This window comes from Trachemys scripta, chromosome 15, assembly GCF_013100865.1.
Source record: "Trachemys scripta elegans isolate TJP31775 chromosome 15, CAS_Tse_1.0, whole genome shotgun sequence".
Classification (NCBI taxonomy): domain Eukaryota; kingdom Metazoa; phylum Chordata; order Testudines; family Emydidae; genus Trachemys; species Trachemys scripta.
The window spans coordinates 26,603,430-26,617,962 of NC_048312.1; the positions used below are offsets into that span (position 1 = coordinate 26,603,430).

Below are 14,533 nucleotides of genomic sequence, written 5' to 3' on the forward strand. Positions count from 1 at the left end.
TTCAGGCCCAAAGCCCTTAGCTGTAAAGGCAAAGAAGTCGAGAATGTTTTCAACATCCGAACCCCTGAAGATGCCAACCGGGTAGTGAAACTGGCCAGCAGCAAGAATGCAGTTATAGTGGGAGCCTCTTTCCTTGGTGAGATCTGGTCTTGGGCAGAACATCTCAAGAATCCCATTCGGGGGCCTTTGGGCAGAATTTCCCCTTTGAGATGTTATATTATAGTTTTCTTTATAATTCCTCATTTTCCACATGGGTAGTTAACCATTGGAACAGTTTACCTAGGGAAATAGTGGAGTCTCCGTCCCTTGAAATCTTTAAATCAAGATGTCTCTCTAAAAGATCTGCTCTAGCTCAGTGAGAAGTTATTAGACTGGATGCAGGAATCACTGGATGAAATTTGATGTCCTGTTTCATTCATGAGGTCAGACCTTAACATCATATTTTTGACCTGTGCCTCCCCCTTACATTTTCTTGTGATCTTTTTGGCCAGAATAATCTATTGTAGATCCTTAAAAGATGTAGCTGGTTCATGGAGCTAGTGAATTTTCTGGGATGTTTTATTTTTGTATGCAGCCACACGATGTCCTTTAAATGAAAAATTCCCTTCGTACGACTCGCTTGTGGCTATTGCCACAATTGTCTGCTTGTATTGGTAACATTCCATTCTCTTCAGGTTCTTATAATACTTCTTGAATACTCACAGACAGAGGGGTTACTCATTACGAATTAAGATGGATTTCATAAATAACAAAAAGACCAGGAGCACTTGTGGCACCTTAGAGACTAACACATTTATTTGAGCATAAGCTTTCGTGGGCTACAGCATCCGAAGAAGTGGGCTGTAGCCCACAAAAGCTTATGCTCAAATAAATGTGTTAGTCTCTAAGGTGCCACAAGTGCTCCTGTTCTTTTTGCAGATACAGACTAACACGGCTGCTACTCTGAAATAAATAACAAAGCTTGTCGTCATGACTTCAGACATAATGGTCTTATAAGCAGGGGACTATCGAGTTGGAGTAGGGGATGTGATATTGCCTCTGCATAAAGGGCCATTGAGACCAGCCCTCAAATACCATGTCCATTTAAAAGGAATGTTAATAACTGGGAAGAGTTCAGAGAAGTGCTATGAGAGAGATTAACTGGCTGGAAAATGTGCCTTACTGCAAGAGACTAAAGGAGCTCAGGTTGTGATTTGCAGTGACTTGTGCTCCTAACTAATGGTGGCATTGCTGAAAATCCCATCCCCTCCTTGTCCAAGAGCAGGTTAAGAGGTGAGTTCATCGCAGTCTAGAAGTACCTACATGGAGAGAAGAACTTTGTAATCTAGCAGATAAAGGCATACCAAGATCCAAGGCTGGAATAGGAAGGTAGACAAATTCAAACAGGAAATAAACTAAGCTGCAAGTTTTTAACATCTTCTTTGATATCTATGTCTATAACCCATAAGGCAGGTTTTCCAAATCCCTGATGGTTCTTGTAGCTCTTTTCTGACCCCTTCCAATTTTTCAACATCCTTTTTGAAGTATGGATATCAGAACTGGACACAGTATCCAGCAATGGTCTTGCTAATGCTGCAGATAGAGGCAATAACACCTCCCTAATCAATATTCCTCTCTTTGTACATCCAAAGATTGTGTTAGCCCTTTTATAGCCACTGAAGTGCACTGGGAGTTCATATTCAGCTCGTCTCCACCATGACCTCTAAGTCCTCTGAGTCACTACTTTCTAGGACACAGCCCTCCCGACCCCAACTGGTAAATTAATTTAATTAATCGTCGAGAAGACTGAACAATTAGGCTGACCAGTCTATGAACTGCATGCACATATTGGATACTTATTGTTTGGGTCATTTTCCTGGTTTCAAGATGTAATCTATTCAGTCAGGAAGCAGAAACTATAACACGCAACCATGGCGACCAGTCACAAACTGCAAATAGTCAAAGTGAACAATTCACAGACAACCGATAGGTTGAAAATCTCTTGGCCAGGTTATTTGAACAATGCTTCCAAATAACAAACACATTCCCAGGCATCGGGATTGGTTCATGATTAGAAAAAAAAAGCTAAATTCACAATGAATCACACTTGCAATGTATAATTCAGTAAGCTTGACTATGATCCCAGCCACAGAATGTATGTTCCTCCTAGTTCTTCTATTCATAAAGTTATGGTTTTAAATGAGAGAGATTAGGTGGGTGTGGTAGTATTTTTATTGGACCAACTTCTGAAGGTGAGAGAGATGTGCTTTCGAGCTCCACAGAGCTTTTCTTCAGGCTTGTGGAGTTCGAAAGCTTCTCTGTTTCAGCCACAGAAGTTGATCCAATAAAAGATGTTACCTCACCCACCTTGTGTCTCTCATATCCTGGGACCAACATGACTACAACACCACTGCAAACCGCGATGCTTTTCAATGACCATTTACTAAGTATATTACAGTGCATCACTTACTTCAGTCTTCAAAGCCTTTTTGTGGCTTCCTCCTTGTAAGCATTTCACAAATAAATAATTGGTCTTGTGGTTAAACCCAGAAACGATCACTGTGAAGCCCTTTGGAGAGCAGAAGGTTTCTGCCCACCCTATGAATACTCTTAATATCCCAGAATAGCAATTCCAGTTCCCATCGCGGGGAATCAGGCTGTTTGAGGCAACCCAGGTCATGCCGAGCCACAATTATCGTTATGCATACCAGCGGTAGTCCTCAAATTGCCGTCATACCAGAGACCCCAGTATGGATCAGACCCTGACAGTGCTAGGAGGGAAGGGGTGACGTTACACACGTATAACAAAAAGGTGGTCCCTGCCCCCTAGCGCTTACAATAGACTGAGAGAGCGGCTTGCTAGGAAAACATTCTTCATACCATCTGCAGTGCATCCTCGTGCTGAGCCCAAAGACAGCCGCTCATGCCATGGCAGCTGTTCCCAGCCCTGAAAGGGCGAATTGAAAGTTCTCACATCTCTAGCCACCACCTGACAGCTCTTGAATTCAGCTCCAGAGACCTCACGGAAGTGCAGGGAGTGGCGTGCGCTGTCTCTGACCTGCTTCTGTTCCCCAGGGATGGAGGTGGCAGCCTACCTGACAGAGAAGGCCCATTCTGTGTCTGTGGTTGAGCTGGAAGAAGTGCCTTTCAAGAAGTTCTTTGGGGAGAAGGTTGGCCAAGCTCTCATGAAGGTGATTATGACTTACCAGTCTCTTAGAGGATTATTTTGGATCAAGCAAGGGGGTCAGTGACCCTGATTCCTGCTGTGCGGAGGACAGCTGTGCACGTCTTACCTCCCTGCTGGCACTATCAGTTAATGGTATCATTGTGTTCGGTTTATTTGATGTATTAAATGTGCATGCAGTGTTCCAAAGCTATAAAGTGCTGCACGGTGGTTGACACCTAAAAGAAAACATTGGCCATATCCTCCCCATTGGCCTAATTGCAATATGCTCAAGTATTTTGTGTTCCTACACTGCAAAATTATGACACCCCACTGAGCAGGCGAGACGCAGAGAAGCTCAGAGAGCCCGTTTCCAGTGCACCCTCAAGCCGAGTTGAGAACTGTAGCTCAAGAGGGAGGGAATGGGATTGTGGAGGAAAAGTCAGAGAAGCCAGAAGCTAGTGGCAGCTCCAGAGCGTAAGGACTCGTGTCTCTCTCTCGTTGCACAGATGTTTGAAAACAACAGGGTGAAGTTCTACATGCAGACTGAAGTGTCTGAGCTGCGGGAGCAGGAGGGCAAGGTACAGCGGCTGGTGCTCCAGGAGCGGAGCGTTGCGGGGCTGAGGGAAGGGGACTGTGGGCCAGACTGTGCCTGACCTGTGCATGAGTGTGTGGAAGGAGCTCAAAGGAGTGCAGGAACCGTTCCCAACCTGCAGCCCTAGGGGCACCTATCACTCCAAAGTGGGTAGAGAGAGCTGGGGAGGAGGCCAGGCCAGGCCATGCCCCCCATCCCCACCTCCTCCCAGCACAGTCTGCGGAGTGAACTGGGTTCAAATTAAATATAGGGGTCACTACCAGCCTCTAGTAATTATGGGCTGAGGGATTCTCCTGTTTTTGGTGATTCCACACTGTATACTGCTGGGACAGGGCTTATCCTGTGACATCATTCCGAGGGCCCACATTCCCCTTGTGCAGTCAGGGTGCCTAGCCCATCCATTAATGACATACGGCATGAGAAAAGTCAAGCACAGAGAAATTAGCAATGCCAGAATTCAAGTCACCCGGGCAGTCCTAATTTGGCCCCCTTTGTGTGCATGTCCAGAGGAATCCGGAGGTCTGTCTGTCAGAGGCGGGTTTGTTTCATTGCTGGTTCATTGCTTCTTCTCATTTCTGTTCTATTAAATTCACATTCTCTCACCATGCCCACCAACACATCTCTGAGGGCAACACACATCTCAGCCCACTGTATTTTTGTGGCTGGATTTTACTGTGGAGAGATTTCCATGATAGGGGTTTGGACAGCAATTAGGATCTAGGATGGTTGGTGAGCACCAGCTAAAGGGGAGATTGGTGCGACATATATCATGCATTACCGCTGTCATTAGGGACCAAGACACCTGCAGCTACAGGGTTTACATTAGGGAGCCAAGACCCAAGAGTGAGACTCCTGCAGGATAATCTCTTCATTGAAGCAGAATTACAATAGAGTCATTTCCCCTTATCTCATGAACGAGAGCGAGATTCCAACTCAGCTGGGTACTGCTAGGTTCTTTTCTGTCCTTAAAGTAACCATGATTTTCATCTGTGTCTCCTAAAGCTTAAGGAAGTTGTCCTGAAGAGTGGGAAAGTCCTCCGTGCGGATGTCTGTGTCATCGGCATAGGTAAACGAACCCTGACGTGCAAAGCTTCAGTGTTTGGCAACAGTATGGCTTCTGCTTCCCCAGACAGAGGAGAGAGCTTGTTATCTTGTTAGCTTAGACTGGTAGGGACCTCTTCGGTCATTGAGTCCAGCCCTTTGCAACCCATCAAATCCACCATCAACACGCAAACAAGGGGAACCTTTCCAGCTGTTGGTTAATTGATCCTTGCCAAAGAGATGTGAAGATGACAGTAAGATAGAGTAGCTGAGTCAAAGTCCCTTGTCAGAACTGTGGTTAGGTAATAGATGTGGTCATAAAACTTATTGTTTCCCTCAACATTTTTCATTTGATTTTTGTTTTCCAGGAAAAAATTCATTTAATTTCAAATTGATCTTTTGATTTTGATTCTTTTTTTTTTTTTTTTTTACAACCTGATGTGGTAGAACAGATGATATGTAGAGTATTTTTTTCCTTTTTCATCTCTATAACTTTCCAAAACATCTCCAGCATTGGAAGAGTCACCAGGTGACAGAGTTCCATTTTCCCTTTTGCTGCCTGTTGACTTTTCCAAAGTTGGTGAAGTTTTGAAAAGTGAGACTGAAAAAAGGAAAATAGAAAAAGAAAAAAAAGGAAGAAAAGAAGGGGGAAAACTGTAATGCAGAGAAACAGAGGAGAGCCCTCTTTGAACATGGTTGTGCTCCTTTTAACGATAGTTTGGATCTTAGATACCATCACTTTTGAAATATTTTTGATAGATAGAGAAACAGACTAAAACTATTCTCAAGCATTGATAAGACTCACCCAATTCAATGCCCATTGATCACACCCTTGTGAATTTTAAACTTGAAGTGCATTAAAACATGGTAATATTCATTGTGTAGTATGTGGAATCCTATACATCTGCCATGTACATTGGCCAAACCGGACAGTCTCTATGTAAAAGAATAAATGGACACAAATCAGATGTCAAGAACTATAACATTCAAAAACCAGTTGGAGAACACTTCAATCTTCCTGGCCACTCGATTACAGACCTAAAAGTCGCAATATTACAACAAAAAAAACTTCAAAAACAGACTCCAATGAGAGACTGCTGAATTGGAATTAATTTGCAAATTGGACACCATTAAATTAGGCTTGAATAAAGACTGGGAGTGGATGGGCCATTACACAAAGTAAAACTATTTCCCCATGCTTATTCCCCACCCCACCCCACCACCACACACACACAGTTCCTCACATCTCCTTGTCAATTGCAGGAAATGGGCCATTTTCATTACCACTACAAACAGTTCTTTTTCTCTCCTGCTGATAAAAGCTCACCTTAACTGATCACTCCCCTTATAGTGTGTATGGTAACACCCATTCATGTTCTCTGTGTATCTCTTCTTACTGTATTTTCCACTGCATGCATCCGATGAAGTAGGCTGAGCCCACGAAAGCTTATGCTCAAATAAAGGTGTTAGTCTCTAAGGTGCCACAAGGACTCCTGTTCTTTTTGCAGATACAGACTAACACGGCTGCTACTCTGAATCCTATACATCTGTGGTTCTCAAACTTTTCCAGAAGAAGATCCCCTGACCACTGTTCAAGGACTCCCACAAAACCCCTCTCTCATTTAACTAGGCAGTAACAATTGACATAATGTACTTGTGCGTCATTTTGTACAAATTAGGCAGTCTACACAGCCTAGCTTTTGTTTCCCATCTTTGATTTGCATTTTGTATTGATATTTTAAAAAGCTACAACCAAAAACATTTTCAGATTAAAAATCATGGCCGCCACTTCGGGCGCTTTATGTATGGCCACGCTTCGGGTTCAGGGCGCTATGCCGCCTCCTTGTGCTCTCCTCCTGGACAAAGCCTCAGTCCTGCAGTGCACTCCATGCAGGTGGAACTCATTGCAGGAGGGGGACTTGAATGTACAAGCCAGGCAAAGGTTAGAGGAGCAGGGATACAGTCTACAAGCACAGTGATCACAACAGATGGGTGGTAATCAGCGTGTTAGCTCCACTTTTCGAAGGAGATGGTTCTGCTATTTTTTAGAGTGGGAGTATCTAGAGTGGGAGTGGGGTGAGTTAATTGGAGCACAGGAGGCTGGAAAGGAAGGGCAGTGCTGCGGAGAACGGCAAACAGGGAGAGAAGGAGCGCTCTCCACGTGCCATCTGATAAGAACAGTTACCTGGTTTCCAAATGCAGCTGCACATGTTGTACGTATTCTAAACAGTTTATCCCTAGGTCTGTGCATTTCCACTGTTACTTTAGTTTCTGCCAAATCCTCCCCATCCACTGAACTTGGCCAACAAGGCTCTGAAGCCCCCTGTCAATCATTCATTCGCTGCCCACTGCGGCACCCAGCACAGCTGCATTCGTGAGACCCAACAGAAGCTGTTAACTGAGCAGCACCTGGTATCATGGAACTGAACTGACATTGGCAGGAGAGTGATTGCTGGAGGTAGCAGGTCCTTTCTCGCTCTGACATCTGTTTTCATGAGAGAGACAGGGTCTGGGAGTCAGACCCACTCACACAATGTCCTTTGCCTTTCCGGCAGGTGCAAGTCCAGCAACAGGATTTCTGAAGCAAAGCGGCATTAACATTGATTCCAAAGGCTTCATTGTCGTCAACAAGGTAAACACTGTCAAAGCACTGACAGTTGCAAGGCCCTACGCAGGCTGTGATGGTAGGGGTGGAGTCAGCCATATAGCGGAGGAGTGGGAGCAAATCCAGAATTAAGGTTGTAGTGCAGTTGCTGTTTAGAGCCAAATTTTCAAAGTCATCTGCCTACGCGTGTGTATTTTAGAGTATCTTGAAAATTAGTGTGGCTCACTAAGGGCATGGTTAGACTATGTGGGATAAATATGGGGTCATTTAGCCAAGGGATTTTTGAGCTATCGGTAGCCTCAAAGTGAGTAGTTTAAGATTAACAAGTATCAGAGGGGTAGCCGTGTTAGTCTGGATCTGTAAAAAGCAACAGAGAGTCCTGTGGCACCTTGAAGACGAAGTGGGTATTCACCCACGAAAGCTTATGCTCCAATACATCTGTTAGTCTTTAAGGTGCCACAGGACTCTCTGTTGCTTTTTAAGATTAACAGATTCTTATGAATATTGACTCTCAATAAAATGGCGCAAGAGAATGCGATGTTGGCCCCTGCTGTGGACTGTCCCATGAGGATGTGAAAAGCTTCAGACATCAAATGATTCTGAGGAAGCAAAATGAGAAAAAAAGAGAGAGCGCGCTCCCACCCCTTCCCACAAATTCCTGGAGTGTATCCGCAGTTGCACTAAACTACACACCTGGTAACCAAGAGGTCTACTCACAGAACTTACGCTAAGTGCTATTAATGTTTCTGTGCCGTGCAGAACCTGCACTGTGTTACTGTAGCCTTGGAGGCTGACTCTAATGCACCCATTTTACAGAGCTAGGATAGGACCCAGATCCCCTAAGGTATTTAGACCCCTAACTCCCATCCACTTCAATGGGAAATACCTTTGAGGACCGGGGTCTCTGTCTCTTGTATGACCAAGCCAACTCTCATCCACTTTGCCACACAGTCTTCAAGAAGCGGCTTGCCAAATCAGATGCGTGTGTAACACACACTGACAGTACGACTCTGCAGCGGTCACCCTCTAGAAGTTATACCACGGATCAAGGTTTATGACTGTACTGCTCATTGTGTGCTACATGATGTGGTTCTTTAACTCAAGTGTCAGGGGATTGTGCTTCTACAGCTGGAGGTTCTGGGTTCTGTCATCACAGACAACCCCCACAGAAGCATGTCTGTCTGAACGATGCTCGCATAAACAGGAAGACACACCTAGAATTTTGATGCCTAGTGTCCTGCTGCTCTCTCAAATACTGTGTAACCTAGTAACAAAGTGTGATTGTGACTCCCTACATGGTCCACACAGAGAGCAGTAGCATGGTTTATACACTCCCCTTCCGCCCCCCACCAAGAACCTCTGCCCATTGTCCTGTAGGTGAGGTGAAAAAGGTCTGTGCTGTGAAGATGAAGGTTGTGGGGGGTCACACCTAGTTAATGACCCATGTGAGTGTAAAAATACATCTTTATGTATAAAAGTTCACCATCAGCAGGAACAGTGGAACAGGACAGGTTGACTGTCTCTGGGAAGGTACTGATATTAGGACTGTTTCTATGGCATGGTATGGTTTTGCAAGACATCTTGTAGTGCTGACACTAGAGATTGTGGGGGAGGCTGGGTTCCAGATGCCCGGGCCCTGCTATCCTTTCATCCAGTGAGCCCTATGTGGTGTGACAAAGTTCCTCCTCTATCTTGGTGGGTCCTGTGCTTATTGGTGGATTTTCTTGCCTCAGAGATTCACCATGTGGGTTGGGGAACAGCCCAGAGACCTTCCCCTCTGGGGGAACCCACAGTCCAGGTCAAATGGGAGGTTTGGGGGGAACCCGGGCCCGCCCTCTACTCCGGGTTCCAGCCCAGGGCCCTGTGGACTGCAGCTGTCTATAGTGCCTCCTGTAACAGCTGCATGACAGTTACAACTCCCTGGGCTACTTCCCCATGGCCTCCTCCAAACACCTTCCTTATTCTCACCACAGGACCTTCCTCCTGGTGTCTGATAATGCTTGTGCTCCTCAGTCCTCCAGCAGCACACCCTCTCAGCTCCTTACACCTCTTGCTCCCAGCTCCTCCCACTCACACCACAAACTGAAGTGAGCACCTTTTAAAACCCAGGTGCCTTGATTAGCCTGCCTTAATTGATTCTAGCAGCTTCTTCTTAATTGGCTCCAGGTGTCCAAATAGGCCTGCCTGCCTTAACTGGTTCTATCAGTTTCCTGATACTCTAGTGCAGCCCCTGCTCTGGTCATTCAGGGAACAGAAAACTACTCATCCAGTGACCAGTATATTTGCCCTTTACCAGACTCCTGTACCCCAGTAGTCTGGGTCTGTCACAGTGGGTACAGCTGGCAAAGGAGAAGTGGGAGTAATGCATTGGGGTGTAGATGGGGAAGCAACTTCTTTTCTCTCTCTCATCCCTTCCCTTCTCCTCTAGCGCTTGGATTCTTTTTGCCTAATTTGGCTAAGTGTTGTAATCACGGTGAAGCAGTGCTGCTGCTGACCCTGCACTTGTAACACCAATTGCGGCGTAATCACCAGTGATGCTTGTGGTCAGATGTTCGGCTGCGTGTGTTCCCTCCGTGCGCTGCCCCAGCTCTGCGCAGACAGCTGGCACAGCAGACCTCGAGCGAACCGCCCAATGACCATAAAATCCGTTAAGGTGCGAAGGCACCAGGCCAGGTTTATCGTCAATGAAGCATGGTCCTAGCTCTCCAGATCAATGTCTACAATTCTACTAGCACGTGTGTGCCCGTGACAATGGACGCAGCTTAGTGTATGGTGGGACTTTCCATTCCCCGCTAGGCTGGCCTGCCTCTTGCTCACAACTTAACTTTGCTTTATATCAGCAAAGTTTTGACTACTTTAGCCCAGGCCTCAGGCCTCCTACCAGGCATGATACATGGGCTTATGTTTCAGGCCCTCTCCCTACTACAGTGCTAACGGCCCCTTGCTTCCTTTCAGATGATGCAGACCAACATCCCAGGAGTTTTTGCGGCTGGTGATGCTGTCACCTTTCCTCTGGCTTTGCGTAACAACAAGAAGGTGAACATCCCTCACTGGCAGATGGCACATATGCATGGTGGGTGTATTTCAGTCCCTTCACATTATGGCTCCTGAACTACTTAGGGACAAGCCTGTCTTGAAGATGTGCAGGAAGTCAGCCAGCCAGACCTGGCTAGATAGAGAGGCAGTTGGGAATAGGTAGCAGGGGAATGGGGATTTATTATTCACCATTCACTTGACTGTTTAATATTATCCCTCATTATTCCGTCATGGGTTGTTTGTCTTAGATTGGCCAGTGGTCCTTACCCAATGGGGGGTTTTCAGATTTAAAGGTATTTAGGCACCTACTGATGCAGATAGGTGCCTAGTGGGACTTAATAAAGCATGTAACCTAGTCGAGTCCCTAACTCCCATTGCCGTGCTTGTAAATCCGATTAGGTGCCCACCTTCCTCTTTAGGCCCCCAAATACAGCCCCAGTCCTTAGCTGTGCAAGCCAGGGATTTTTCCGTGATGCCTTTAGCTTCCTGCCATAGCACAATCCTTCCTGGAGCACCCTCCTGCAGCAAACTGGGCATGACAGACACACCTGCCTCAGTTTCCTTCCTTAAGAGTCCCCAGTAACTTCACACAACCTTTCTTGCCTCAATAATAACCCTCCTTGGGGCCAGTTTCTTAGCCAAACACAGTGCAAATCAGACAGCATCCCTCATTGCCCCGGCCCGCTCACTGTCCCAGTGTCCAACTCTCCAGTGTGGACATGTCGGCAGATTAGCCCCTCCGCTGCCTCCCTTTCTTCAGCCCCCTCCGGCCCTGGCTCAGGGAAGCCAAACTGCAAACCCCTCTTGCTGCTCTCCTGCCTTTGCCCAGGAACCACCTTCTGCTCCTCCAGGTCTCTGGCAGCTCTCAACTATTTTTTTACTGAGTGAGTCTGTCAGCCCTGACTCACCAGGTTCTCTTCCCCCTAATCCTTTTATAACTCCAGGTGCTGCCCCGCCTTCCATTGGCCAAACTAGGAGCACCTGTACAGACACAGGGGAGCTGGGCCTACTTCATTTAAAGGGGCCAGTCAACCTGTGACATATGTTCCTCCTGCTGACATCTCCATGCTGGACAGCCGGCACGCCTGCCTCAGTTTCCTTCCTTCAGAGTCCCCAGTAACTACATATCCGCTTTCTTGCCTCAATAATACCCCTCTGTGTGGCCAGTTTATTATCAAAACACAGTGCAAATCAGTCCATAATCGAAAGTCTCCAACACAGTCCATCTCACTGCAGTGCATGTAATCCTTAAAACCCTCTCTTTCCAGCAGGAACCTCACCCCGCAAGGCTCTCTGCTGGGACTGCATCCTCATACTGCAGTGTCTTCCACTACTTCTCAGTTCCTTGTCAGTCCTCTTCAAGCCCTCTGCCAGGATAGCCACCCTAGCCCTTCCAGACGGAGTGTCACCCTGCTCTTCCCAACGAGAACCCCACAGCCCCTTTGCCGGGAGATCGTTCACTCCCCCAGCCCTCTCGCTGTTCCCTGGGTCCAGCTCTCCAGCATGTCAGCTGCAAGCCCTTCTGCTGCTCCCCTGCCTCCAGCCCTCTTCCACCTTCGGCTTTCTGGTTTAGAGCCAGCAGGCACCTCTCTCTGCTGCTGCCGCTCCTCTTCCTGCCTTCCGCCCTCTCCAGCCCTGTCTCAGGGAAATCAGCCAACAAAACCCGCTTGCATCGCTCCTGCCTTCAGCCTTCTCCCAGGAAATACCTTCTGCTTCCTACGAGGACCTCCTGTAGTCTCTTGGTTGCCGGTAGCTCTCACCTGCCTTCTTCCGAATGAAGCTGGTAACCCCAATTCACCAGATCTGTCTCCCCACTAGGGCCCTGCTGCCTGGCTCATTTACAGCCCTAGGCACTGCCTCACCCTCTTAAATGGCCAAACTGGCACAGGGGCACTGGGCCTGCTTCATTTAAAGGGAATGCCGCCCTGTGACACTTCCCTTATCAATGTTCTACACTTCATAGCCTCTAACTGATACTGATTTCCTTCGATTTCCCTTTTCTTCCATTAGTTATATGTTTCTGTTTTAGTTCTAATGCTGCCTTCACTTCACCACTGAACCAGGATGGGTTTTTAGCCCAAGTAGTCATCTAGCCTGTGTGTGGAGTCCTGGCTTTTTGGCCCTCTAATAAACTCCTATTTTTCATTCACATTTTTCTATCTCAATTTTTCCTCTTATTCAGTTTGGCTCATAATTGTTCCCAGTGTTGGGAAATGAGTGATTTTCAAGCACCAAGTCTAGGTTGTTCTGGCTGCGACTGTCTTCTCTTTGCCCATATTGAACATAATCAAATGTGGCCTAGACCATTGCTAGAATTCCTCTTCTTCCCGAGGTGTTTAAAAATACCTTTATTGTCCTTAACCTGCCAGCCTTAGGCATTTGGCTTCTCTCAGTGTCCAACAGTTTACCCAGAAAAAAGGAAAAATCCCCCAGGCAAGTTGAAGGACTCAGTCATCCCCCGGCTTGCACACTAGCCCCTTTCTCCTTTTTGCAGCAGCCTTTTCCCCCCACCCCACCCCAGTCTCACGCGTCCCACCGTGGCACTGCCAGTCTGCCAGCCAGGTGCTCCAGTGGTCAGTTTTTAGAGTTCTATCACCCAGGTTACCCTTCCTTTTGAACGCAATACTCTGGTTAGCATCGTTCTAAACATGCTTCGAGGATTTTAATATCATTACATGACATAAAGAAGCATCGGCACTGAAAACATGCTCTTCTTTACCTACAGCAACGCCATTCTCAGTCTATGAAGCCCTGAATCACCATGGCGCCAGTACAGATTTGGGGGGGGCACTGATACTTTGCCCCATAAAGATCTCTGCTCTTGAGAAGTGTTTTATCCACTGTCCCTCCTCTTCCCCTCTCTCCTTGTTCATTTTTCGATATCTGTGAAAGGTGCCAGGCGCCAGTCTGCCCTGTCATTGGAGGGGAACACTGAAAGGGGCGGGGGTGAGACTGGTAGCTAAGGTTAAGATTTTGTCACGGTTATTTTTAGTAAAAGTCACGGACAAGTCGCGGACAAGAAACAAAAATGTGTGGAAGCCTGTGACCTGTCTGTGACTTTTACTAAAAATAATGGGGGCGGGCGGTGTTGATGGGGAGCTGACTGATGCCCAAGCGGGGCTGGGGATGAGGGGGAAGAGAGCCTGAGGTCTGTTGCAGGAGGGAGGAGGAAGTCCAGCACCTGCCACTGCGGACAGCTCCAGATCCTTCTGCCACAGCCCCAGCGGCTCAGAGCTCTGGGGTCCCACCATCCGCAGTGGCTCCAGGTCCCCCTGAGGAAGCTGAGAGCCCTGTTCCCCCCCAGCAGCTGAGACCTCTGGCCCTGCTGCCCTGGGGTTGAAGCAGGAGGTCTCGTAAAGTCACGGGAATCCGTGATCTCCGTGACATAATCTTATCCTTACTGGTAGCCAGTCTTCTCGGGGGTGGGAAGGTGCAGATTAAGGGTCTATAGTTGAACGAGAGCCACACAACCTTCCTTTGAAGGCAGGTAACTGAGGGGCATCACCATGACCTTGCTAGCATTGTGGTTCATGAAACTTCTGCTGTCGTCCCTCTGCTTGGTTGTCTGATGGGCGTTTTTTAATCTAAGGTGAAAGGTCTTAGGCTCCACTTACACTGTGATTAGAGCAATTGGTAGCAAAAGGCTTTAAACCATCCCAAAGTCCTGGGCGCAATCCGAGCACTCTGGGCCTGCCCAGGCACAGCGCGTGTGGCAAGACTCCCGCACGATTTCCTTTCTTACACTCTGTTTCTTCGGTTTTCCAGGCCGCATAGCAGCTCTGAACATGCTGGCCCATGGCACGGAGATCAGCACAGTCCCGTACCTGTGGACGGCTGTGTTTGGGAAGAGCCTACGATATGCAGGTCAGACATACTAATGTGAGCCGGACGAGCCAGGCAGCGTCTTGGACTGGACAGGAGCCGTACATAAATCTTGGGGGGATAACACCCAGCTCCCTACTCCAACCTGGAGGGGTCTCACCAGCGACTGATGTCTGCACTTTAGGAAAAAATGCCACATGTGCTACTGTGGGAACAGGAGGGGCCCCTAGCGCCCCAAGATTTACAAATGGGAGGTGGCTCTGAGGGCACAGTACTGAACCTGACTAGGGTG

The 14,533-nt window shown here is 47.5% G+C and overlaps 1 protein-coding gene across 1 annotated transcript in view; it reads left to right on the top strand.

The window, feature by feature from the left end:
- The window catches only part of AIFM3 (apoptosis inducing factor mitochondria associated 3), a 93,595-nt gene that overhangs the window by 63,816 nt on the left and 15,246 nt on the right, over nucleotides 1-14,533 (top strand). The window contains exons 11-17 of the mRNA XM_034791414.1: nucleotides 6-136; nucleotides 3,055-3,170; nucleotides 3,652-3,723; nucleotides 4,740-4,803; nucleotides 7,334-7,410; nucleotides 10,339-10,456; nucleotides 14,185-14,283. Coding sequence (XP_034647305.1) covers nucleotides 6-136; nucleotides 3,055-3,170; nucleotides 3,652-3,723; nucleotides 4,740-4,803; nucleotides 7,334-7,410; nucleotides 10,339-10,456; nucleotides 14,185-14,283 — 677 coding nt within the window. The remainder of the gene's footprint in view (nucleotides 1-5; nucleotides 137-3,054; nucleotides 3,171-3,651; nucleotides 3,724-4,739; nucleotides 4,804-7,333; nucleotides 7,411-10,338; nucleotides 10,457-14,184; nucleotides 14,284-14,533) is intronic.